The following is a 26,641-nucleotide window of genomic DNA, read 5'->3' as shown; positions in this document are numbered from 1 at the left end:
GGGGTTGACCTTTTTTCAGACAATGGTCTGATTTACATCTCATGAACAAAAAAAAGTCCACAACAACAATAATATTGTGGAGCGGAACCAGACTATATTTCTCATGGTAAACTCCCCTTCCAGACCCTAAAACGCAGCCTAGCTGGAACTATTCTTGAAGAATGTGACCCAGGTTGAAACAACCAGTAAATAAGTTCTTGCCTCTTGATGTTTTTATCTTACACATTTTCTGTTCCGTTTTGGCGTTTTCAAAGGTAATTGACTCTTGGTAACTCGAGGTCCTATGATACCGACGAAGTGTTTTGTTTTGGCATCTTGATTCTTAAACGATTCAGTTGTTTGAGCGTGTGTTTTTTCCTGTTACCAGATTGATTTACGTATCATTATTTATCTCAACTTACTAGCAGGCAAAGGAAAATAATATTATAGAGTGTTGTAAACCGTGATGAATTGAGGAGTTGTATTCCCCTCTGACCATACGAAAACCTACCTTTCTCTCCAGGTGCTCAAAGATACCATTTTAACAACAGCGAAAGCTTGAATTAGTGACCCGATTTTTTTCAATGTTCTTCGTGAAATAAATCGTAAGAGTTGTTGCTGTTTTTTTTTAAAACAAAATTACAGGGACTCATTCTTGGATAAAGCTGCCTTCAATGACACAGTTGCCTCTCTATTTATTTAGTATAAACATTGTTCCCGTTTACAAAAGTAATTGGAACTTTGACAACAGGAAAGGGTTTTTTCTAGCAATTTCTGGATTCTGAAATGATTCAGTGACCTCATTTTTGTTTGAGTGTGTGTTTTTCCCGTTACCAGATTGATTAACGTATAATGATACGTAGTTGCTTGACTCAACTTACTTAAGATACATGAAACAAATAAGCCCTTTTCACACTACGGAGCCATTTCCCGGGAACCACAGTTTGCTCGGGAAATTCTCGGTAGTTTTTTGTAGTGTTGATCATATCGACCACAATTTGCCGGGAATTTCCCGGGAAAGAACTGAAGGGCCTAGTGTGAAAGGGGCTATATGCGAGATGAGTTTATATACCTTGATGACTTGACGAGTTGTACCATAGACCCAGCCTTTTGCTCTTACTCCAGAACACTCTGGAGTTCTACAGACTGGCCTTTCCTTCCTAACCTGTATATAGATAGATAAAATGGCTCATTAACAAATCTGTCTTCACGTCGTGGACGGAGATTCATGTTTTAAAGAGACTATACAAGAGTCGCACAAAGGGAAACAAAATAATGATGATATAACAATAAAAGTACATTTAATTCAATCTAAAAGGAGAGGGGGGACAATTTCCCGGGGCGGACAGAAAACCCTAGCTAGGGGGACAGAATATACTATTCTGTCCCCCGGACCGTTTAAGCGGGGGACAGAGTTCCCTGTGACAACGGCACAAACTTAGGCTATAAAAAAGAAGAGGAATAGAGAGATCAAACAAACATAAATATCTAGGTTGCAAACAAAACTCAAAATAGTTTTGAAAAGTCGATTTTTTTTTCTTCTTCTGAATAATGCATTAGCACCGGCACTGAGTGGCCTTAAATTGCCCCTCCCCACTCCCCACTCTGTATATGTTTGCCCACTGACTGCTTTAGTTACACCATGTTAAAGTATTGAGAGTTGCCATAAAGACTCGGCGCTTATGGTCGAAACGTAGGGGTCCATAGTTTTCATAGATATAGCAACTACTGTAACATTAATTCTCAATTTTTTTTCCAGTTAAGTTTTAATCTCAAAGGGTATACACACATTTTAACTTTCAATGGGGGCGGTCACCCGGGGGGATACGGAAACCATTCGTGTTGCACGCCCCATTGGTGCCCAGCTCTTATTTCTGCATGTTGAATATTTGATATGAAACGTATATTTTGACCCGGATTCAGTGGAAGTTTTGGCTTTAATGCCATTATGGAGACACTTCCGTGAAACACAAACATGGCGACTTTGTCGGGGCGACTCAGTCTGTTTGGTTCGACATTGTGAGGGGCGACTTTGCTGGTACGAGTTTAAAAGTTTAGGGTATTATAAGGGCCCATTCGCCGAGATGCCACATTTTGTGTGACTGTCCTCGCAGGAAATGACGTCCATGAAGAAGTTGTCTGGCTTTCCATCGCTTGATAGAAGTGAAATGCTTGTTCCATCTGAGAGACGTGGACAGCTTTGGCGATGGTTTATTGCTGGAACGCTGCTCAACCTGTGCATCACCGCTGCGTTGGTTGGCTTAACGACGTTCTACTTCAGCACGGAGTTGCAGTCCGTTAGGGTAAACATTTTGAAAACTTTACTTTTTGATTATTATTTATACATTTTGACAAAATTCTTAGAACTTCTGCATGGTATAATTATTGACTCTCTGTACAATGTAAACCAAAAAAAGCATTCTCATTCTTTGACCTCTCCCAATGTGTTCTTTATTTTGAAAAATATCCAAGCTTACTGATCTTCTCATTAATCCAATAAAAATGTTTTCTTTTCTCTAAAAAAACCCGAGTTGTTCATGTATAACCAGTTGTTATTGACCTTTATGTACGGCATAGTCCAAATTTATGTCAGACTTCATATAATCTGAAACAACTCACACACCGGTGAGGATCTTTAAAAATGATTGTTTCTTTTACAGTTATAAATGTTCTTTTTAATCTCATCTTAAACCTTGAGACACACCAAGTGAGAAGACTGGTCTTTAAAATCACCAATAGTGTCCAGTGTCTTTAAAATTGCACCCTTTACATTTTCAGGTCCAGATGGAATCTCACGGAGAGCGTCTGGCATTATTGGAGAAAATTCCTCTACCAACAAGCCACAACGATGTGCCAGGCGCACTCGATGAGCTCTTGTCGAGACAGAGACGACGCCGGGACGCAGCTTCGTCCATGGACTACGGATACGGGCCCGGTGTTAGAGATGACTCGAACGCCTCGTCAGCGCTCGTACCGAACTCAGGTCTAAGGGGTGTTTTTTTTATCAGCAAAAAGTCTGTCATTATTTATTACTAGGTCCTCTTTTGCCCGACCCAATTGTAAATGTTATAGGCCACAGGAGTTTTGATATAATGTTCAGTTCATGTTCAGTTCAAAGTTGTAAACATAGAGTTAATACGCACACCGGAAAAGGTTATACAACCAAAATTAATGTTCTTTATCCCTCTGATGCAAATTAATTTAACATCTATCCAAATTGTTGCGGTACCCGCTGCTAAAACGTAGGATTCGACCTGCCTTTGCTACCGCGCAATTTCGGTGATAGTTGATAAAACACTCCTCTAGAATTGCAAAGGTCTCGGGTTCGAATCCCACCCGAGTAATATGCCTGATCCTGTTTTATACAGAACTCGGGAAAGTACATAGTATACAATGCTACACACACATCAGTGTTAGGGTAAAACTAAAATTAATAATTAATAAGAATACTGACTGAAAATTCTTTTTAGCCAATGGTCGCCGAACTTCTTTGCCTTTTTGCAACAGAAAAAAAACTATTTCCTTTCAAATTATGTTGACCACCAGATCGACCACTTATGACAAGACCTTGTCGTGACGGGCGGGATGGAAGGGATGGTATGGATGGACGGGACGGGAGGCAAGGAGATTCGGGCGTGGCAGGTCCACCGGGAGAAAAGGTATTGAACTATATTAAAGTTTATTTTAGCTTTTGAGAAAGACTCTGCTATAGTGGCAAAACGTCAGGCCATTAAGTATGTTTTTGTTGCATTAATACAGTTTCGTCAGTCGCTACACGATCAAGGGGTGGCAGGAGATTTTGCCTCTTATTTAGAGATTCTGTCCCCGTCCATACAGCGAATTGTGCAGAATTTTAGTCTCATAGCCCCCTCCTGTGAAACAATTCCTTCAGCCCTTGTACCGTACGGGCGCCAAAATAAGATAATTACTGTATTTAAAATGTTTTCCACATTTTGCAAGGGTGAAACAGGCCTGCAGGGAGAAGCCGGACCACGGGGCATGAAAGGGGACCCCGGTGACATTGGTTCACCCGATACTAGTAAGTTCCTATTATATCGTAATATTCAATATATTTATCTGTATTTATTCATATACAAACCCACTCATACAAACCCAGGTCGCATAACTCGCAACGGCCAAAAGGGACAACTCTTCCCTCCCCGCCCAGCTTGATAATATAATTATTGGTAATAAAAACATCATAACTTTATCGAGGGAAGGATCTGGTGGCCTCAACAACATTGGCTGTATTTTCTTAAGCAACAAGCAACAGGGGAATTAGAATGAAAGTTACTATAGACTTTTAAGTTTGCAAAAGTTTTCGACTTTCCACTATTAATAATGTATTTTGTCATAGGCACCAATCCAGCAGGAGGACCTACTTACATCCGATGGGGGCGCACTACTTGTCCAGAACATGAAGGCACTGAGTTTGTGTATCAAGGTACGTCATCAATTATGAAATTCACATCATGTGTTCACCCTGAGAAGGTGAACTTGGAACTAAACGCCACTATGTGACCAAACTTGAGGGTTATTTAATACTTTCAACCATACATCTTTTTCACAAATTACGAAAAAATTGATTTAATAACTGGATTTGTAAATACAATAGCATTCAGATTTGTTTGTATTGGTTTAAAGATTATTATTCCCCCTATACTTCCTTTCAGGATTTGGATCCGGAGCAGCTTCCACACATAAGGGTGGATCTTCCGACTTCTTGTGCATTCCTTCTACTCCGGATTGGGCTGACACTTTCAACGATGCAGGAAACTCCCACTCCTATCTGTATGGAATGGAGTACGAAGTAGCATCATTTGACCCATTCTCACACGAAAATGCCGAGTTTATCAACCAGCGTGACGTACCGTGTGCAGTGTGCCGTCTCACAAACCGTGGAACACATCTTCTGATTCCGGCTAAGAGAGAATGCCCCCAGAACTGGACCCAAGAATATCAAGGCTTCCTCATGTCCGGACTCTACAGCAGTGAGCAGCGCAGCCAGGCGGTGTGTGTAGATGAAGCACCCGAGGTTATCCCCAGTAGTCAAGCCAGTAGCGCCGGGGCGCTGCTTTACATCATGGAAATTCAGTGTGGCTCAATCCCATGTCCCCCATACGTTCAACTCCGTGAAGTGACGTGCACAGTCTGCAGTGTGTAGAACTATTGCAGTTACTTTCATTGTTCTACTTCATCGCTGTTTTACTTCATTGCTTTTTATACAGAAATATTACTCGGTATGCTATTATAGTCGGTTTTGTTTCTTATTCAATCACCTGCCAGTGCTAGTTTCAACGTCGTCCTCCCCCCCATGCATGAGGCTGCCGTGTATAAAGAGTATTTTGTCCCTATCGTAATGACAAGGATATTATTATCGAAAATAAACAAAATGTTTCAATCTAAATGCTCACTGGTTACAAAAGTCCTGCCTGTATAAATCCAGAATACTTGTCCAAGACCCGACAGCAGTGCTTATGTTATTTGCAGTAATCGGAATAAGCAGGACGCCCCAGGCCGACGACAAGAATTGTTTTTGTGAATTTATGTATATCGCAAGCTTTCTTTGATGGTTCAAGTGATTATTGAAAACGTTTTGTTCTCTATCACCCTCTCTTTTGGCAGGTATATTCGTATGGTGGTTGGCATCATATCATTTTCGAATCAATGAATACATTCACATGTCTCGGGAAAATACTGAGTATACAGTGCTAACACACACACATCGGTGTATGGGTATAAACAGTCAAAATAATTAATATTCTTTATCACCGATGCAAATTTAACATCGATTATATACAACTACATAAACAACCATGATAGTGGGCTTATCCATTAGTTCATTGTATAACATGGATACATCATAAGCATAACCTAAAAGGAAAATGTTCCCGTCCGTCAACCGACGAAAAATATTGCGATCGTAGCACTGCAACCGATTTTTTAAGGCAGAAAACATTTCCTGAAACACACACAAGTTTATTTTTATAAACAGTCCCCAAACCCGAAAGTTAGACAGTCTAACGGCGAAGTTGATTTACAAAGGGCGACAAAGGGCAAATGGGGCGTGTTTTTTGGGACACATTATTGCCATTCAGCCAGGAGGATGATGGGTAGTCAAAGACATTTGGCGAGCTGCAGGGGGTGGGTGGATCCCGATCGCGATGTCATGCCAAAAAATGTTCGCTGTCAAACTGAGGCAGTTTGGCACGTCCTTTGCCAGATAGTGTCCGTAAACACATTCAAACAGGGAACCTAAAACAAAAAAGGACACTTATAGGTTCAAGGCTCGGGAAAGGTCCGCGGTTGGCGTGTACAAAACTAACGGGAGCTAGTGCAGAAAAGAGTATAAACAAAAGAGGGCGATAGGAGGTCCGCGGTTGTTGGCGCATCCTGTCATGGCCTCGTATAAGCTTTGGACTCCTATAGATGTTCTGTGGTTCAATATGACACGCACTTATATCCCCCTTTTATTTGGGGGGGGGGGCAGTATGAAGATAATTTAATTCTTTAATTCTAACTCAAGTTTGTAATTTCCAACTTTTTGCGTGGTTGGCTGTGGTAAGTGTTTAATTTCGTCCATTTCGTCCGTTTATGTAGGGCGTATTTTTCACTGTAATGTATTTCATTATGCCAAGTATTAATTTTGTATATTTTTTATTTGGATGTCTTTTTGTATATGAGAGCCACAATTAATGATCAGTTATGCTGGATGGGTCACCCTCGTTAAATATTGTTTTAATTTAAAACAATACACTTACACATAATTTGACAGCCTATCACATACCGGGCACTCACGAAAATTGGCATAATTGTATCACAATTCACAGTGCACAATAATTATTGTTATTGCCGAGTTTTATAATTCTGATTTTGTCAAAGCTTTATCGTTTACGTAAAGGGGTGAACTAATTCTGAAGCATCATATCTTATAATATATGGGGGTGCTTTGTTGAGTAAAATAGCAACCCGCATTCCCGCGGACTTGAAGTATGTATGTGCCTAATGAATTCAAAGTCACAATGAATATTATTTATAGTCCCCGGTATACATAAAGCAATCTTTAGGGATTTTGGGGACTTTACCGTGAGTTTTGTTCCGCGGCAAAAACATAGGCGTTGTGAAATTTATTGCCCCCGGTTAAACAATATTATATAAGTTGCCTCTTTATTGCTTTACATGAAACATTCTTGCCATTGTCAAAGTTAATCGAACCTTGACCAACTTGAGCAGGTGTATGAACAGGACATTTAGTGTTTTGTTCTGACATTTTCTTGCCGTTAAATGACTTTTCCACGTCCTTTGCTTGATTTGTGTGTTTTTTCCTGTTACCCGGATCATATTTCAATAATGCATGTCTCAACTTATTAAAGGTGTATCCATGGTATAACCAAAATAAATAAATAAAATAAAATAGACTAATTTATTTGTATAAAACTACCGTGATTTCGCTTATATAGACCAGTGTCAGCCTGCTGTTCTTACTCCAAAAACAAAATCTGATTAATTCTTTATCAACACTGGAATTCTACATCAGGGTGGTGATCCACTGGTGATTCTATCACCCCTTACCCAGATTAGATAGATACATTCTGTAACCCGGGTTAATAGTAATATGGCAAAGAAACGGCTTTAAATGAACACGCTGCATTGGATCGGACGAGTTGGTCTTTTAGAAGCGTTTGTAACCGTTTGTTATAAAATGCATATTATGGTTGGAAAGATGTTTTGAAAGAAGAATACAATGATCCACACAAACATGCCTCGAAACTGCACGGTTTTCCTTTTACTTTGCGAACTAACAAGGTCGGCCATTATGGGAGTCAAAAATTTGACTCCCATAAATGGCCGACCGTGTTAGTTGACTCCCATAAATGGCCGACCGTGTTAGTCGACGAGGTAAAAGGAAAACCATGCAATTTCTAGGCAACATATTTTTTTACAACATATTTCCAACCATATGCATTTTATAACAAACGGTTACAATGCTTTTCAAAGACCAACTCGACCGATCCAATACAACGTGTTCCTCTAACTTTTGTCAGAAGATTTTGTTCTTCTTCACTGACACCAATCTGAAATGGAGATGAACGACATGTTTCATTCTAAAGTCCCCTATTTGTGAGTGATATATCATATTTTCAAAACTTAATCGCTAAACGTATAATGGATTCAACGTCCTTGTTGAAAATGTCATGAAAGTTTTTCCTTTGTTTTCTCTGAAACTTTCACAGGTGATTTTTAATGTATTTTTCTTAATATTATAAGGCCTTCAGATCAGTGGGGAAAAAACCCTGAATGAATGTGGGCCTACTCCATTATTATTCTCATATAGCATATACCTTTAAAAGTTAAAAGTTTCGAGGGAAGTTTGGAGGAATTTCCTCAATCCCCGGGTGCTTCCTAAGTTTCCTGCATCTGAGTTATTGACCATCCTGTGGAAGTAAGATGGCATACTTTCTTGAACTTTAAATCTGTGGCCATGAAAGCCGCCTTAAAGACAATGTCCGAAGGTCGGGAAAAACACAAAGAGCAAATAGTTGTCTAAAAAATTCTCAGCAGCAGTTTCATTGTCCCGGCTGAAGCCCCCCCCCCCCCCCCCCTCCCCCCGCTTCCCCATTGCATTCCACTAAATGCATTGTTTGAAGACGGCTCAAGAATCGGGTTCCTTAACCAGGCACACCGTTGGTTGGCCTATAACCCCCATAGGATCAGACAGTTATTTCATACTCCATAAGTCTCATCTTACATAGAGTGGTGTTCACAATAATAGGTGAAACAAGTACTGCGCTGAAGAACCTTTTCTATTCAAAGCCAACATCCAAAAGCTTGACACACCTGTTGAACGTCATGATTCAACCTTCCAAATTAGCCCGTTTCTGACATGATTTTACATGGCATTGAGGCACTATAACTGCAGAGAGACTGTCGTTATGGAGACACTGTGGATAAGACGCTGCTGCGCTCAGATACCATTGATCCCCAATGTGTGTCTGAGCATTCAAGAAGGTAATGATTAACAACACTGTTTGTCTTTGGCTTTTCCTTCTGCTGCAGATATCCCTTTTTAGTATGTCACAATCACTGATTATACCTTTTTTCCTTCTTCCTAACCTTTGATTTGTCTTGGTTAAATCTGTGTGTTTCCAACATCTTTTGGTTAATCAGCCCTCCTCACCCCCTCCCCTGTTGTCTCCTCTGCCTTTCGTTTTTCTTTATGCCACTCCCCTTCACCCCTCCCCCTCTCCCTCTTTATTTTGTGTCCACTGATTGCTTAATTTAAAAAAAAAAAAAAATAAATAAAAAATGAAAACTTATAAAGCGCACAAAATAATCCACAAAAAGTGCTCATGGCTAAAAGAAACACTATGTTTATGTGTGTTGAAATGTCGTATTACTATTATCCTTCGAGAAAGACTCCACTTGGTCAAAATTTCCGGACCCAACCATTTTTCCATAGCTTTTAAAGATAATCTCACATTTAGGTAAAAACTGTCTCCGCATTTGATTATAATAAACAGTATAATAAAATAATTTAAAATAATACAAGCCAATAAGTTGTACAATTTATTTCATTTTTTTCAATCGGGGGGGGGGGGGGGGCACACAGGGAACATCATTTTTGGCACGCCCCTCCTTAGTTACATCATAGAGTCAATGCCCAAGTGATTTATCCACGTTAACACTTTTTATGAACAACTTCGTTATCCTGATTTGGTGGAAGCTTGGGCCCGGTTCATGCCATCAGCCATGACCAGACCTTTCCTTTAAACAATGGGCATGGGTCTATATAAGGGCCTCTTTGCCGGTGAAACACCACATTTGTGGGACTGTCCTCGAAGAAAATGACTTCGATGAAAAAGTTGTCTGGCTTTCCATCGCTTGATAGAAGTGAAATGCTGGTTCCATCTGAGAGACGTGGACAGCTTTGGCGATGGTTTATTGCTGGAACTCTGCTCAACCTGTGCATCACCGCTGCATTGGTTGCCTTGACGGCGTTCTACTTCAGCACGGAGTTGCAGTCCGTCAGGGTAAACATTATTTTAGTTTCCATATTCAGGAAAACCTTAACATTATCATTTGTTTGTTCATCACTTTATAGGGACATAGTCTTAGAGCTTCATGCAGGGTCTTGACTCTCTGTCTAGAACAGAAGATCGAGGTGCGCTTTAAAGGTTCTTCTTGTCAAAGTTTCTCTCAGAATTACCCCAAGGTCTGAGATTTATGACTAAGCCTTCTTATAGTATTTTCCCCTTTCGCACCAAGACTTATTAACTTTTTAAACACTCGACAATGTTTAGCCTTGTGTAATCCTGTTCAATTGCAGCTCCGTTTTGTAAACCTGCTTTCTAGCATGGTTGAATTTTGATGTATTATTGTTTGTAGTCTTATAGACGCATATCACGTAATGTCGAACTCGGTCAATCTAAAGCGTATTGTCTTCTAAAGGGATAATGCCAAATCATGCACCGCTCAGATTGTAAACTTTAAAAGTTTAACTCTGAACATAAACGTGAAAAGTGAGCATTACCCATGTCGGCATTGTTATGGATGTCATCATAGGCCTATCAGTAAATATTATACAGGGTGTTTCAATAAAAAGTATACATTTTGAAAAATGCATCCCAAATGGATTTTTTTAAGTTTTCAAAAATCTGGCACTAAGTATTGGTAAATCGAGGTCATAGCTTTTTAATTTCTACCAAATAGATCCTCAGCTGTTCCGCACTAGCTTATTACTTTTGTCAGATTTTAATTGGCTTGCGCACAAAAGTGAAAGGATTTTAACACAATCAAACACTGTAGTAGGGAAGGTGAGGTATGTGCTTTGTTGCTCACAAATTTGCTAAGAAATCGGATGAACCCTCAGTCCTCCATGGGTCTACCAAGTTCGGACGCAGGCCAAATTGAAATGCAACATTGGGTGTTTGCAGCAGATCGACCAGTTCTTGGTCGGCCAGATCGTTTTTTGTCAGATTCCGACTTGCACCAGTAGCCTGAGATGACTAGCAGTTTTATACCAAAGCTTGACATTCTGTCATGTCACATCATTGAAAATTTGTGAGCAGTAAAGCACAACCCCACCTTCTCTACTAAGGTGTTTGATTCGGTTAAAATCCTTTCACTTTTGTGCGCAAGCCAATTAAAATCTGACAAAAGTAATTAGATAGTGCTCACTCATGCTGAACAGCTGAGGATTGATTTGGTATAAATTTAAAAGCTATGACCTTGGTCCACCAGTTCTTAGTGCAATTTTTTGTTAAACTTATAAAAAATCCAATTGGGATACATTTTTCTAAATGTTTACTTTTTTTGAAACACCCTGTATGTTGATAAATACTTTACATATTAATACATCCTACATTGGTATTATTTGAAAGCTGCTATAATTATAATGACGTTCTTTTTGATGCCCAAATTAATTCATTTTATGAGCTTTGGAAGGAATTGACTGGTCTGGCTTATAGACCTATAATGGATCATCACATGTTTTCACCATCTCAAAATAAGTTTTCATTTTGTATAATTAAAATCAGTATTTTTTGCCCCTCCCTTCGATTGATGTGTGACACTCTATAGGATTTTTTTCACATTGTTTTCCTTAATGTATCTATCGCATGGGTTGACTTTTTACATCCCCTTTCATTTTCAGGTCCAGATGGAATCTCACGGAGAGCGTCTGGCGTTATTGGAGAGAGTTCCTCTACCAACAAGCCAAAAAGAAAATGAAATGCCGGGCGCCCTCAATGAGCTCTTGTCGAGACAGAGAAGAGGTCTGGAGAGACCCAAGTCCATGGACTACCCGTTCAATGTCGAGAACAACGCTTCGTCGGTGTTCTTACACCAGAAGTTTGCTGCAGAGGGTATGTTTTTTCATCTTAAGTGAGAAGTTTATCATTAGGTCCACTTTATAACCTAGTGTAACAGGACACAAAGAAACTTATCTGTAAAAATCTCATTTCAAAAGCTGGTAGCGTTTCTTGCCGAACATTTGGAGCTGTTCACACAGGAAGAAATAACCGTCACTGGTAATCTGAGAAGCGTATCATGCATGAAAAGTTTCTCATTGTTCTTTTGTCGAACAGTTTTCTCTAAAATTACATTCATTAGGAGGGGGTCATTTTGCAAAATGTTATAAATATTATCAACAGCTGCCGCAATGCTTCTTACCAAATGAGTTTTTATTCTATTGATATTATTTTGTTGAGTTGAGGTATTACAAAAGGTACACCCTAATTTCTTGAATGAAAAATAAAACTTCTCAATGGTACACTTTTTAGGCCGTTGCCGCCAAACCTTTCCCCCTTTTTGACAATGGAAAACCATTCTTTTTAACTTGACCACCAGATCGACCACTCATGACAAGACCTTGTCGAGACGGACGGGATGGAAGAGATGGTATGGATGGACGGGAGGGCCGGCAAGGAGCTCAGGGAGAGAAGGTAGTGTGCTCTTCATTAGTTCATCAGTCGGGACACGAACCGGTTTGGCAGGAGACTCTGTCCCCCCGTATGGCAAACTGTGTACAAACGTCTTCTGATAGCGCCCTCTAATTGAATCCTCCTCACCCAGCCCACCTTAATTTCCCATATATGGGAGAACGAATCTCCAGCGGACAGAATTCACCGGGACACCGGTTTGGCAGGAGATTTTCTCCCCCGGAGATTCTGTCCCCAAATAGAAATGTTATTGCATGGTACAAACCGCGTTGGTTGGCATGGTTTATGGCCGAATGTTGGCAAAACATTCAATCGTGTTTGCAATATTGGCACAAAACTTTCTGTGCCAACATTAACAATTACATTCCAAATAAGACACTTGTAACTCTAAGTGGCAGCAGGTGGTAGGTAAATCCATTGTTGTTGGAAGTGTGCGCATGCTCAGAACAACATAAATAATGGAGTTTCACCTACCGTTCAAAAATCGTATTGTGCAGATTTCGTTTGACAACGCCCTCTTATTTCAGCCCACGTTTACCGCCTGTAGGATTTGATGAGGGACACAAACATCGGGACAACATCCTCATAACATAATATTTTTGTCAAATGATCGTGGCCGAGTTTTACACAATTATTTAGGCCAATCAAAAGAGGATGGTTATCAACGCTATGCCAATGAATGTAATCGTCATAAAGTATAATGCGCTACGCATACTTTGTAGTACAAAACATAAAAACGACATGATTCTTACCAGAAACACGATACGTCGGTCGTGGCGTGACTGAGAATCAACAGTGTTTCTCCAAGCTTCAATATACTAATAGAGATCTCAATAACTAATAGATGTAAAAGAATAACATTATTCAAACCGAAAATAACATTCATACGTTATTTGTTTGACATTTTGTAAGGGGAGTCCTGGTGAGGCAGGCCTGCAGGGAGAAGCCGGACCACGGGGCATGAAAGGAGACCCCGGTGACATTGGTTCCCCCGACTCTAGTAAGTTTCTATTCTATCATAATATATAATATATTTATCTAACAACAAATTCATACAAACCCACTCCTAAAGGGTCTGGGTACTTTTTGTAGGACAAAAAAACACAATGTTCACAAATTTACATTAAACTTACAGAGTTTGAAGAAAATGATGGTAGAACGCTTCCCTGAAAACACTACTTGCTGAAATAAGTAAAACAGTGTCATGAAAATAATGTTCGTCTCGGTGGTCATGATTTAGCATGTAAAAACGTATTTTTATGACATAAATCTGTGGACATTGTGTTACAAAAAACACCCAAATCCTTTAAAGCAGGTCGCATAACTCGCAACGGCCAAAAGAGACAACTCTCCCCTCCCCGCCCAGCTTCATAAAATAATTATTGGTAATAAAAACATAACAACTCTATCGAGGGAAGGATCTGGTGGGCTCAACAACATTGGCTGTATTTTTTTAAGCAACAAGGGAATTAGAATGAAAGTTACTATAGACTTTTAAGTTTGCAAAAGTTTTCGACTTTCCACTATTAATAATGTATTTTGTCATAGGCACCAATCCAGCAGGGGGACCTACTTACATCCGATGGGGGCGCACTACTTGTCCTGAACATGAAGGCACTGAGTTTGTGTATCAAGGTACGTCATCAATTATGAAATTCACATCATGTGTTCACCCTGAGAAGGTGAACTTGGAACTAAACGCCACTATGTGACCAAACTTGAGGGTTATTTAATACTTTCAACCATACATCTTTTTCACAAATTACGAAAAAATTGATTTAACTGGATTTGTAAATACAATAGCATTCAGATTTGTTTGTATTGGTTTAAAGATTATTATTCCCCCTATACTTCCTTTCAGGATTTGGATCCGGAGCAGCTTCCACACATAAGGGTGGATCTTCCGACTTCTTGTGCATTCCTGTTATTCCGGATTGGGCTGATACTTTCAACGATGCAGGAAACTCCCACTCCTATCTTTATGGGATGGAGTACGAAGTAGCATCATTTGACCCATTCTCACACGAAAATGCCGAGTTTATCGACCAGCGTGACGTACCGTGTGCAGTGTGCCGTCTCACAAACCGTGGAACACATCTTCTGATTCCGGCTAAGAGAGAATGCCCCCAGAACTGGACCCAAGAATACCAAGGCTTCCTCATGTCCGGACTCTACTCAACTGAGCAGCGCAGCCAGGCTGTGTGTGTAGATGAAGCACCCGAGGTTATCCCCAGTAGTCAAGCCAGTAGCACTGGGGCGCTGCTTTACATCATGGAAATTCAGTGTGGCTCAATCCCATGTCCCCCATACGTACAATATCGTGAAGTGACGTGCACCGTCTGCAGTGTGTAGAACTATTGCAGTTACTTTATATTGTTCTACTTCCTCGCTGATTGCTATCTATAAAGGAATAATTTACTCGATATGTATTTTAGTCGGTTTGTTTCTTTCACCTGGCAGTGCTGTTTCGTCGTCCTCCTCCCATGCAGGAGGATGCCGTATATAAAGAGTAATTTGTCCCTATCGTAATGACAAGAATCCAAATAAACAAATTATTTCAAGCTGAATGCGCCCTACAAAAGTCCTGCCTGTATAAATCCGTCTAATGCCATAGTCCAGAAATAGTTGTCAAAGACCCGACAGCAGTGCTTATCTTATATGCAGCATTCGGAATAAAGCAGGACGCAACTGACAACAATATTATATATCGCAAGTTTTCTTTGATGGTTCACGTGATTTTTGAAAATGTGTTGTTCTCTACCCTCTCTTTTGGCAGGTTTATTCGTATGTTGGTGGGTATCATATAATTTTCGAATCAATGAATACATCATCAAAGGACTCGGGAAAGTACTGAGTATTTGCAGTGCTAACACACATCGGTGTATGGGTAAAAAGCCAAATAATTCATATTCTTTATATATCCCCGATGCAAATGTGAACATCTATCATATATGATGAATACATTGTTTGAAACAAACCATGATAGTGGGCTTATCCATTAGTTCATTGTATAACATGGATACATCATAAGCATAACCTAAAAGGAAAATGTTCCCGTCCGTCAACCGACTAAAAATATTGCGATCGTAGCACTGCAACCTATTTTTTAAGGCAGAAAACATTTCCTGAAACACACACAAGTTTATTTTTATAAACAGTCCCCAAACCCGAAAGTTAGACAGTCTAACGGCGAAGTTGATTTACAAAGGGCGACAAAGGGCAAATGGGGCGTGTTTTTTGGGACACATTATTGCCATTCAGCCAGGAGGATGATGGGTAGTCAAAGACATTTGGCGAGCTGCAGGGGGTGGGGGGATCCCGAACGCGATGTCATGCCAAAAAATGTTCGCTGTCAAACTGAGGCAGTTTGGCACGTCCTTTGCCAGATAGTGTCCGTAAACACATTCAAACAGGGAACCTAAAACAAAAAAGTACACTTATAGGTTCAAGGTTCGGGAAAGGTCCGCTGTTGGCGTGTACAAAACTAACGGGAGCTAGTGCAGAAAAGTTTTAGAGAGGCGATAGAAGGTCCGCGGTTGTTGGCGCATCCTGTCATGGCCTCGTATAAGCTTTGGACTCCTATAGATGTTCTGTGGTTCAATATGACACGCACTTATATCCCCCTTTTATTTGGGGGGGGGGGGGGCAGTATGAAGATAATTTAATTCTTTAATTCTAACTCAAGTTTGTAATCTCCAACTTTTTGCGTGGTTGGCTGTGGTAAGTGTTTAATTTCGTCCATTTTGTCCGTTTATGTAGGGCGTATTTTTTCACTGTAATGTATTTCATTATGCCAAGTATTAATTTTGTATATTTTTTATTTTGTTGTCTTTTTGTATATGAGAGCCACAGATGATCAGTTATGCTGGATGGGTCACCCTCGTTAAATATTGTTGTTTTAACTTAAAACAAACACATGCACATAATTTGACAGCCTATCACATACCGGGCACTCACGAAAATTGGCATAATTGTATCACAATTCACAGTGCACAATAATTATTGTTATTGCCGAGTTTTAAAATTCTGATTTTGCCAAAGCTTTATCGTTTACGTAAAGGGGTGAACTAATTCTGAAGCATCATATCTTATAATATATGGGGGTGCTTTGTTGAGTAAAAAAGCACCCCGCATTCCCGCGGACTTGAAGTATGTATGTGTCTAATGAATTCAAAGTCACAATGAATATTATTTATAAAGCAATCTTTAGGGATTTGGGGGGACTTTACCGTGAGTTTTGTTCCGCGGCAAAAACATAGGCGTTGTGAAATTTATTGCCCCCGGTTAAACAATATTATATAAGTTGCCTCTTTATTGCTTTACATGAAACATTCTTTCCATTGTCAAAGTTAATCGAACCTTGACCAACTTGAGCTGGTGTATGAACAGGACATTTAGTGTTTTGTTCTGACATTTTCTTGCCGTTAAATGACTTTTCCCATAACGTCCTTTGTTTGATTTGTGTGTTTTTTCCTGTTACCCGGATCATATTTCAATGCATGTCTCAACTTATTAAAGGTATATCCATGGTATAACCAAAATAAATAAAGTGAAATAAAATAGACTCATTTATTTGTATAAAATTACCGTGATTTCGCTTATATAGATCAGTGTCAGCCTGCTGTTCTTACTCCAAAACAAAATCTGATTCATTCTTTATCAACACTGAAATTCTACATGAGGGTGGTGGTCCACTGGTGATTCTATCACCCCTTACCCAGATTAGATAGATACATTGTGTAACCCGGGTTAATAATAATATGGCGAAGAGAACACGTTGCATTGGATCAGACGAGTTGGTCTTTTAGAAGCGTTTTTAACCGTTTGTTATAAAATGCATATTATGGTTGGAAAGATGTTTTGAAAGAAGAATACAATGATCCACACAAACATGCCTCGAAACTGCACGGTTTTCCTTTTACTAACAAGGTCGGCCATTATGGGAGTCAACAATTTGACTCCCATAAAATGGCCGACCGTGTTAATTGACTCCCATAAATGGCCAACCGTGTTAGTTGACTCCCATAAATGGCCGAGCGTGTTAGTCGACGAGGTAAAAGGAAAACCACGCAATTTCGAGGCATGTTTGTGTGGATCTTTATATTCTACTTTTACAACATATTTCCAACCATATGCATTTTATAACAAACGGTTACAAATGCTTTTCAAAGACCAACTCGACCGATCCAAGACAACGTGTTCCTCCAACTTTTGTCAGAAGATTTTTTTATTCTTCACTGACACCAATCTGAAATGGAGATGAACGACATGTTTCATTCTAAAGTCCCCTATTTGTGAGTGATATATCATATTTTCAAAACTTAATCGCTAAACGTATAATAGATTCAACGCTTGTTGAAAATGTCATGAAAGTTTTTCCTTTGTTTTCTCTGAAACTTTCACAGGTGATTTTTAATGTATTTTTCTTAATATAAGGCCTTCAGATCAGTGGGGAAAAAACCCTGAATGAATGTGGGCCTACTCCATTATTATTCTCATATAGCATATACCTTTAAAAGTTAAAAGTTTCGAGGGAATTTTTGGGGATTTTCCCCAATCCCCGGGTGCTTCCTAAGTTTCCTGCATCTGAGTTATTGACCATCCTGTGGAAGTAAGATGGCATACTTTCTTGAACTTTAAATCTGTGGCCATGAAAGCAGCCTTAAAGACAATGTCCGAAGGTCTGGAAAAACACAAAGAGCAAATAGTTGTCTAAAAACGCCCACCCATTCTCAGCAGCCCCGTTTCATTGTCCCGGCTGAAGCCCCCCCCCCCCCCCCCCCCCCGCCCGAAATTCCCCATTGCATTCCACTAAATGCATTGTTTGAAGACAGCTCAAGAATCGGGTTCCTTAACCAGGCACACCGGTGGTTGGCCTATAACCCCCATAGGATCAGACAGTTATTTCATACTCCATAAGTCTCATCTTGCATAGAGTGGTGTTCACAATAATAGGTGAAACAAGTACTGCGCTGAAGAACCTTTTCTATTCAAAGCCAACATCCAAAAGCTTGACACACCTGTTGAACGTCATGATTCAACCTTCCAAATTAGCCCGTTTCTGACATGATTTTACATGGCATTGAGGCACTATAACTGCAGAGAGACTGTCGTTATGGAGACACTGTGGATAAGACGCTGCTGCGCTCAGATACCATTGATCCCCAATGTGTGTCTGAGCATTCAAGAAGGTAATGATTAACAACACTGTTTGTCTTTGGCTTTTCCTCCTGCTGCAGATATCCCTTTTTAGTATGTCACAATCACTGATTATACCTTTTCTCCTTCTTCCTAACCTTTGATTTGTCTTGGTTAAATCTGTGTGTTTCCAACATCTTTTGGTTAATCAGCCCTCCTCACCCCCTCCCCTGTTGTCTCCTCTGCCTTTCGTTTTTCTTTATGCAACTCCCCTTCACCCCCTCCCCCTCTACATCTTTATTTTGTGTCCACTGATTGCTTAGATACAAAAAAAAAAAAAAAAAACAACCTTATAAAGCGCCGAAAAAATCCACAAAAAGTGCTCATGGCGCTAAAAGAAACACTATGTTTATGTGTGTTGAATTGTCGTATTACTATTAGCCTTCGAGAAAGACTCCACTTGGTCAAAATTTCCGGGCCCTTCCATTTGTTCCATCGCTTTTAAAAGATAATCAATCTCACATTGAGATAAAAACAGTCTCCACATTTGATTATAATAAACAGTTTAGAATAATTTAAAATAATACAAGCCAATAAGTTGTACAATTTATTACATTTTTTTCAATCGGGGGGGGGGGGGGGGGCACACAGGGAACATCATTTTTGGCACGCCCCTCCTTAGTTACATCATAGAGTCGATGCCCAAGTTATTTATCCACGTTAAAACTTTTTATGAACAACTTCGTTATCCTGATTTGGTGGAAGCTTGGGCCCGGTTCATGCCAGCCAGCCAGACCTTTCCTTTAAACAATGGGTATGGGTCTGTATAAGGGCCTCTTTGCCGGTGAAACACCACATTTGTGGGACTGTCCTCGAAGAAAATGACTTCGATGAAAAAGTTGTCTGGCTTTCCATCGCTTGATGGAAGCGAAATCCTGGTACCATCTGAGAGACGTGGACAGCTTTGGCGATGGTTTATTGCTGGAACGTTGCTCAACCTGTGCATCACCGCTGCATTGGTTGGCTTGACGGCGTTCTACTTCAGCACGGAGTTGCAGTCCGTCAGGGTAAACATTATTTTAGTTTCCATATTCATGAAAACCTTAACATTATCATTTGTTTGTTCATCACTTAGGGACATAGTCTTAGAGCTTCATGCAGGGTCTTGACTCTCTGTCTAGAACAGAAGATCGAGGTGCGCTTTAAAGGTTCTTCGTGTCAAAGTTTCTCTCAAAATTACCCCAAGTTCTGAGATTTATGACTAAGCCTTCTTATAGTATTTTCCCCTATCGCACCAAGACTTATTAACTTCTTAAACACTCGACAATGTTTAGCCTTGTGTAATTCTGTTCAATTGCAGCTCTGTTTTGTAAACCTGCTTTCTAGCATGGTTGAATTTTGATGTAATATTGTTTGTAGTCTTATAGATACATATCACGTAATGTCGAACTCGGTCAATCTAAAGCGTATTGTCTTCTAAAGGGATAATGCCAAATCATGCACCGCTCAGATTGTAAACTTTAAAAGTTTAACTCTGAACATAAACGTGAAAAGTGAGCGTTAGCCATGTCGGCATTGTTGTGGATGTCATCATAGGCCTATCAGTCAATATTATACAGGGTGTTTCAATAAAAAGTATACATTTTGAAAAATGCATCCCAAATGGATTTTTTAAAGTTTTCAAAAATCTGGCACTAAGTATTGGTAAATCGAGGTCATAGCTTTTTACTTTCTACCAAATAGATCCTCAGCTGTTCCGCATGAGTGAGCACTAGCTTATTACTTTTGTCAGATTTTAATTGGCTTGCGCACAAAAGTGAAAGGATTTTAACACAATCAAACACTGTAGTAGGGAAGGTGAGGTATGTGCTTTGTTGCTCACAAATTTGCTAAGAAATCGGATGAACCCTCAGTCCTCCATGGGTCTACCAAGTTCGGACGCAGGCCAAATTGAAATGCAACATTGGGTGTTTGCAGCAGATCGACCAGTTCTTGGTCGGCCAGATCGTTTTTTGTCAGATTCCGACTTGCACCAGTAGCCTGAGATGACTAGCAGTTTTATACCAAAGCTTGACATTCTGTCATGTCACAACATTGACAATTTTTGAGCAGTAAAGCACAACCCCACCTTCTCTACTAAGGTGTTTGATTCGGTTAAAATCCTTTCACTTTTGTGCGCAAGCTAATTAAAATCTGACAAAAGTAATTAGATAGTGCTCACTCATGCTGAACAGCTGAGGATTGATTTGGTATAAATTTAAAAGCTATGACCTTGGTCCACCAGTTCTTGGTGCAATTTTTTGTTAAACTTATAAAAAATCCAATTGGGATACATTTTTCTAAATGTTTACTTTTTTTGAAACACCCTGTATGTTGATAAATACTTTACATATTAATAAATCCTACATTGGTATTATTTGAAAGCTGCTATAATTATAATGACGTTCTTTTTGATGCCCAAATTAATCCATTTTATGAGCTTTGGAAGGAATTGACTGGTCTGGCTTATAGACCTATAACGGATCGTCACATGTTTTCACCATCTCAAAATAAGTTTTCATTTTGTATAATTAAAATCAGTATTTTTTGCCCCTCCCTTTGATTGATGTGTGACACTCTATAGGATTTTTTCACATTGTTTTCCTTAATGTATCTATCGCATGGGTTGACTTTTTACATTCCCTTTCATTTTCAGGTCCAGATGGAATCTCACGGAGAGCGTCTGGCGTTATTGGAGAGAGTTCCTCTACCAACAAGCCAAAAAGAAAATGAAATGCCGGGCGCCCTCAATGAGGTCTTGTCGAGACAGAGAAGAGGTCTGGAGAGACCCAAGTCCATGGACTACCCGTTCAATGTCGAGAACAACGCTTCGTCGGTGTTCTTACACCAGAAAATTGATCCAGAGGGTATGTTTTTTCATCTTAAGTGAGAAGTTTATCATTAGGTCCACTTTATAACCTAGTGTAACAGGACACAAAGAAACTTATCTGTAAAAATCTCATTTCAAAAGCTGGTAGCGTTTCTTGCCGAACATTTGGAGCGGTTCACACAGGAAGAAATAACCGTCACTGGTAATCTGAGAAACGTATCATGCATGAAAAGTTTCTCATTGTTCTTTTGTCGAACAGTTTTCTCTAAAATTACATTCATTAGGAGGGGGTCATTTTGCAAAATGTTATAAATATTATCAACAGCTTCCGCAATGCTTCTTACCAAATGAGTTTTTATTATATTGATATTATTTTGTTGAGTTGAGGTATTACAAAAGGTACACCCTAATTTCTTGAATGAAAAATAAAACTTCTCAATGGTACGTTTTTAGGCCGTTGCCGCCAAACCTTTCCCCCTTTTTGACAATGGAAAAACCATTCTTTTTAACTTTCGACCACCAGATCGACCACTCATGACAAGACCTTGTCGAGACGGACGGGATGGAAGAGATGGTATGGATGGACGGGAGGGCCGGCAAGGAGCTCAGGGAGAGAAGGTAGTGTGCTCTTCATTAGTTCATCAGTCGGGACACGAACCGGTTTGGCAGGAGACTCTGTCCCCCCGTATGGCAAACTGTGTACAAGCGTCTTCTGATAGCGCCCTCTAATTGAATCCTCTTCACCCAGCCCACCTTAATTTCCCATATATGGGAGAACGAATCTCCAGCGGACAGAATTCACCGGGACACCGGTTTGGCAGGAGATTTTGTCCCCCGGAGATTCTGTCCGACCAAATAGAAATGTTAATGCATGGTACACACCGCGCTGGTTGGCATGGTTTATGGCCGAATGTTGGCAAAACATTCAGTCGTGTTTGCAATATTGGGACAAAACTTTCTGTGCAAACATTAACAATTACATTCCAAATAAGACACTTGTAACTCTAAGTGGCAGCAGGTGGTAGGTAAATCCATTGTTGTTGGAAGTGTGCGCATGCTCAGAACAACATAAATAATGGAATTTCACCTACCGTTCAAAAATCGTATTGTGCAGATTTCGTTTGACAACGCCCTCTTATTTCAGCCCACGTTTACCGCCTGTAGGATTTGATGAGGGACACAAACATCGGGGACAACATCCTCATAACATAATATTTTTGTCAAATGATCGTGGCCGAGTTTTACACAATTATTTAGGCCAATCAAAAGAGGATGGTTATCAACGCTATGCCAATGAATGTAATCGTCATAAAGTATAATGCGCTACGCATACTTTGTAGTACAAAACATAAAAACGACAGGATTCTTACCAGAAACGCGATACGTCGGTCGTGGCGTGACTGAGAATCAACAGTGTTTCTCCAAGCTTCAATATACTAATAGAGATCTCAATAACTAATAGATGTAAAAGAATAACATTATTCAAACAGAAAATAACATTCATACGTTATTTGTTTGACAATTTTTGTAAGGGGAGTCCTGGTGAGGCAGGCCTGCAGGGAGAAGCCGGACCACGGGGCATGAAAGGAGACCCCGGTGACATTGGTTCCCCCGACTCTAGTAAGTTTCTATTCTCTCATAATATATAATATATTTATCTAACAACAAATTCATACAAACCCACTCCTAAAGGGTCTGGGTACTTTTTGTAGGACAAAAAACAAAATGTTCACAAATTTACATTAAACTTACAGAGTTTGAAGAAAATGATGGTAGAACGCGTCCCTGAAAATATTACTTGCTGAAATAAGTAAAACAGTGTCATGAAAATAATTTTCGTCTCGGTGGTCATGATTTAGCATGTAAAAACGTATTTTCATGACATAAATCTGTGGACATTGTGTTACAAAAACCACCCAAATCCTTTAAAGCAGGTCGCATAACTCGCAACGGCCAAAAGGGACAACTCTCCCCTCCCCGCCCAGCTTCATAGAATAGTTATTGGTAATAAAAACATCATAACTTTATCGAGGGAAGGATCTGGTGGGCTCAACAATATTGGCTGTATTTTTTTAAGCAACAAGGGAATTAGAATGAAAGTTACTATAGACTTTTAAGTTTGCAAAAGTTTTCGACTTTCCACTATTAATAATGTATTTTGTCATAGGCACCAATCCAGCAGGGGGACCTACTTACATCCGATGGGGGCGCACTACTTGTCCAGAACATGAAGGCACTGAGTTTGTGTATCAAGGTACGTCATCAATTATGAAATTCACATAATGTGTTCACCCTGAGAAGGTTAACTTGGAACTAAACGCCACTATGTGACTAAACTTGAAGGTTATTTCGTACTTTCAACCATACATCTTTTTCACAAATTACGAAAACATTTATTTAACTGGATTTGTAAATACAATAGCATTCAGATTTGTTTGTATTGGTTTAAAGATTATTATTCCCCCTATACTTCCTTTCAGGATTTGGATCCGGGGCGAGTTCTGGATACAAGGGCGGAACTTCCGACTTCTTGTGCATTCCTGCTATTCCGGATTGGGCTGATACGTTCAACGATGCAGCAAACTCACAATCCTATCTGTTAGGAATGGAGTACGAAGTAGCATCATTTGACCCATTCTCACACGAAAATGCCGAGTTTATCGACCAGCGTGACGTACCGTGTGCAGTGTGCCGTCTCACAAACCGTGGAACACATCTTCTGATTCCGGCTAAGAGAGATTGCCCCCAGAACTGGACCCAAGAATACCAAGGCTTCCTCATGTCCGGACTCTACTCAACTGAGCAGCGCAGCCAGGCTGTATGTGTGGATGAAGCACCCGAGGTTATCCCCAGTAGTCAAGCTAGCAGCAGTGCAGCTCTGCTTTACATCATGGAAATTAAGTGTGGCTCAATCCCATGTCCCCCATACGTTCAATACCGTGAAGTGACGTGCACCGTCTGCACTGTGTAACTCATTGCAGCTAGTTACTACTTTCTCTTTGCTATTGCTATTACACGAATATTGCTCGATATGTAAATTACCTAAAGGCTCTACTTATTGTTTAAATCATTTAACTTATACCCTGACCTATACAGTGCTATTTAACGCCATGCCCCGTCTATGCATGCACTGCAAAAACGTTGGTAAAATCATTTGTTGGGCAAAGTAACTTCAACAATTATTGGTCGATAATTACCCAACAAAACCAATTGGTGTTGGACAAACATTTTGTTTGCCAATTTTGTGTTTAAAAAGCGGAACAAAATTTGGGCAAGTGTTGGGCAAATAATTCGTAATCTGAATTTATCATAACTGTTGATTACACTTTTGTTTATTTATTGGAGCAACTTTTTGGGTAATTTTAGTTAATTTCGATTGTTGGTTAAAATGATGCACATAAGTTGGTCAAACTCATCCGATCATGCGCACTACGATCAAAGAGTTGCCCAAAAGTTGGGCAAGGTATGAAAAAACATAACGATATTTGATATTTTCCCATATGGCGAGTGGAGGAGTGGCTGTGACGAGCGGGGTTTTCCAGTAGATATAGATCAAATTTGAAGGTTAATTTTTAACTAAATATGAAGTTGTGTTTTCTATTCAGTCGTACATAGTCGTGACAGTTGCAGAGGGAGCAACAAAGTGACACTACTGTTGAATTAGTTTCAGTTTTTAGTTTCAGTTTTATCGTGCCATTATGTGCAACGCCGGTTGTGGCATGTATGCGTGTGCTTGCGCTGCAACTGTCACGACTGTGTACAACAACTGAACAGGAAACAAACTGTATTTTAGTTAAAAACTAACCTTCCAAAGCATCTACGAACCACTGAGCACCCTCTCGATTTTGAGAGAGATGCCAAGGCCTTGGAAGGTCACAGCTCACCACCGTTTACCATCGTGGAAAATATATTTTCTACGCCTGCTGCTTGTATGACGTATCACAGAAGAAACTGTAAATCAAAGGGTTAAATACATTCACCATTTGTTGGATAACACCGAAAAGGGGTAAATCATTAATAAAATCATCGCCCAATTAGTGGGTTATTGATAATGTATTAAATACCCAGAAAATGGGTAAACAAAAAATTACCCAACTGTTGGTTACCAAAATATACCCAACTATTGATGAGGAAATATTACCCAATTATTTGGCAATCAAAATGCCTAACTTTGATGGGTAATATTTTGCCCAAAAGTTGGAGGAGTTCACTATTCGCCCTTAATTGGGTAAAAAGTTGGGCATTTTTTACCCAATTTGTTTACAGTGTGCCGTAAAGAGTATTTTAGACAAATTCGTCTGAAAGGCACTGGACACTATTGGTATAAAAGTTCAACATTGTCAGCATAAAAACTTACTTGGTAACAAGCAATGGAGAACTGTTGATATAGTATCAAACTTTGTGAGTGAGAAACGGCTTCCTCTGAAGTAACGCAGTTTTTTAAACTCAATAACAGATCTCAGGCCTGAAGTCGTTTACTTAGGCATTGGAAAGTATCGCAATGGTGTTTTGTCTGTCATTATTCTCTTGCAACTCCGATGACCAATTGGGTCCAAATTTGCACAGATTTGTTGTTTTATGCACATTATGTTTGGATACATGGATACATCAAGTGAGAACTGGTCAAATGGTGGCCAGTGCCTTCAAATGCGCCACTTTTAAGATAAGAATAGTAGCTCAAGGCCCGAGAGCAGTGTTAGTGCGGCAATCGGAATAAGCCCGTCAGACACTGACACAAGAACAAAATTGTGCCCGACTTGCTCGATTGTGCATGTGTTTTTGTTCTTTGATTCCCCCTTTTCTATCGTATTTTCGTTTAGGGTCGTTTCAGATGGCTGGATGACACACTTTCTAATCAATGAACACACTGATTAAAACAATTCATGATAAAAGTGGACAGTCCATTAGTTCATTACCTACCAAAATATTTCGAAAGGAGTTCAATACGCATTAATCCCGGTTCATACTTCATGCAAATGTTATGCGAATGTTGACGTCACAGGTTCGCAACGGATAACTTGCAAGGGTTGGACAAAATGTGCTCAACTTTTGCAAAACATCCCAGCAAAAGGAGCCATGTGACGTCAAACTTCGTATCGCATTCGTATTCGCAGGTATGATCTGGGCTCAACGCTCTACCCCCTTCTTCAAGGCAAAATATACTCTTGGTCCAGTTACAGAATTAAGGTCGTAATTAATAAAAATAACTCTTTAA

General features: G+C 39.8%; 3 protein-coding genes across 3 annotated transcripts; all 3 read left to right on the top strand.

The window, feature by feature from the left end:
* Nucleotides 1-1,915: 1,915 nt before the first annotated feature.
* LOC117288865 (short-chain collagen C4-like) lies at nt 1,916-5,694 on the top strand. Its single transcript, XM_033769722.1, has 6 exons — nt 1,916-2,282; nt 2,758-2,962; nt 3,526-3,638; nt 3,940-4,018; nt 4,337-4,423; nt 4,653-5,694. The coding sequence occupies exons 1-6, from the start codon at nt 2,097-2,099 to the stop codon at nt 5,141-5,143; spliced, it is 1,161 nt and encodes a 386-aa protein (XP_033625613.1). The 5' UTR covers nt 1,916-2,096; the 3' UTR covers nt 5,144-5,694.
* Nucleotides 5,695-9,784: 4,090 nt separating this feature from the next.
* LOC117288873 (short-chain collagen C4-like) lies at nt 9,785-17,002 on the top strand. The gene is made up of 6 exons (XM_033769735.1): nt 9,785-10,010; nt 11,633-11,843; nt 12,328-12,422; nt 13,332-13,419; nt 13,968-14,054; nt 14,281-17,002. The coding sequence occupies exons 1-6, from the start codon at nt 9,825-9,827 to the stop codon at nt 14,769-14,771; spliced, it is 1,158 nt and encodes a 385-aa protein (XP_033625626.1). The 5' UTR covers nt 9,785-9,824; the 3' UTR covers nt 14,772-17,002.
* A 2,406-nt stretch (nt 17,003-19,408) lies between these two features.
* Nucleotides 19,409-25,801, top strand: LOC117300716 (short-chain collagen C4-like). The gene is made up of 6 exons (XM_033784477.1): nt 19,409-19,624; nt 21,253-21,463; nt 21,950-22,044; nt 22,959-23,046; nt 23,594-23,680; nt 23,907-25,801. Exons 1-6 carry the CDS (start codon nt 19,439-19,441, stop codon nt 24,395-24,397), a joined length of 1,158 nt encoding a protein of 385 aa, XP_033640368.1. The 5' UTR covers nt 19,409-19,438; the 3' UTR covers nt 24,398-25,801.
* Nucleotides 25,802-26,641: the final 840 nt, after the last annotated feature.

Source organism: Asterias rubens, chromosome 1, assembly GCF_902459465.1.
Source record: "Asterias rubens chromosome 1, eAstRub1.3, whole genome shotgun sequence".
In the NCBI taxonomy this organism is placed as follows: Eukaryota; Metazoa; Echinodermata; class Asteroidea; order Forcipulatida; family Asteriidae; genus Asterias; species Asterias rubens.
The sequence above is the reverse complement of the archived record's forward strand: the minus strand, read 5'-3'. Positions and strand labels throughout refer to the sequence as shown.

Excerpts from the sequence above, each read along its gene's own strand:
- LOC117288865 (XM_033769722.1), top strand. The coding sequence starts at position 2,097 with ATGACGTCCATGAAGAAGTTGTCTGGCTTTCCATCGCTTGATAGAAGT. Across the intron at positions 3,639-3,939 it reads CAGGTCCACCGGGAGAAAAG|GGTGAAACAGGCCTGCAGGG; the intron begins GTATTGAACTAT and ends ACATTTTGCAAG. Across the intron at positions 4,424-4,652 it reads CACTGAGTTTGTGTATCAAG|GATTTGGATCCGGAGCAGCT; the intron begins GTACGTCATCAA and ends ACTTCCTTTCAG.
- LOC117288873 (XM_033769735.1), top strand. The coding sequence starts at position 9,825 with ATGACTTCGATGAAAAAGTTGTCTGGCTTTCCATCGCTTGATAGAAGT. Across the intron at positions 12,423-13,331 it reads AAGGAGCTCAGGGAGAGAAG|GGGAGTCCTGGTGAGGCAGG; the intron begins GTAGTGTGCTCT and ends ACATTTTGTAAG. Across the intron at positions 13,420-13,967 it reads CATTGGTTCCCCCGACTCTA|GCACCAATCCAGCAGGGGGA; the intron begins GTAAGTTTCTAT and ends ATTTTGTCATAG.
- LOC117300716 (XM_033784477.1), top strand. The coding sequence starts at position 19,439 with ATGACTTCGATGAAAAAGTTGTCTGGCTTTCCATCGCTTGATGGAAGC. Across the intron at positions 21,464-21,949 it reads CCAGAAAATTGATCCAGAGG|ATCGACCACTCATGACAAGA; the intron begins GTATGTTTTTTC and ends TTCGACCACCAG. Across the intron at positions 23,681-23,906 it reads CACTGAGTTTGTGTATCAAG|GATTTGGATCCGGGGCGAGT; the intron begins GTACGTCATCAA and ends ACTTCCTTTCAG.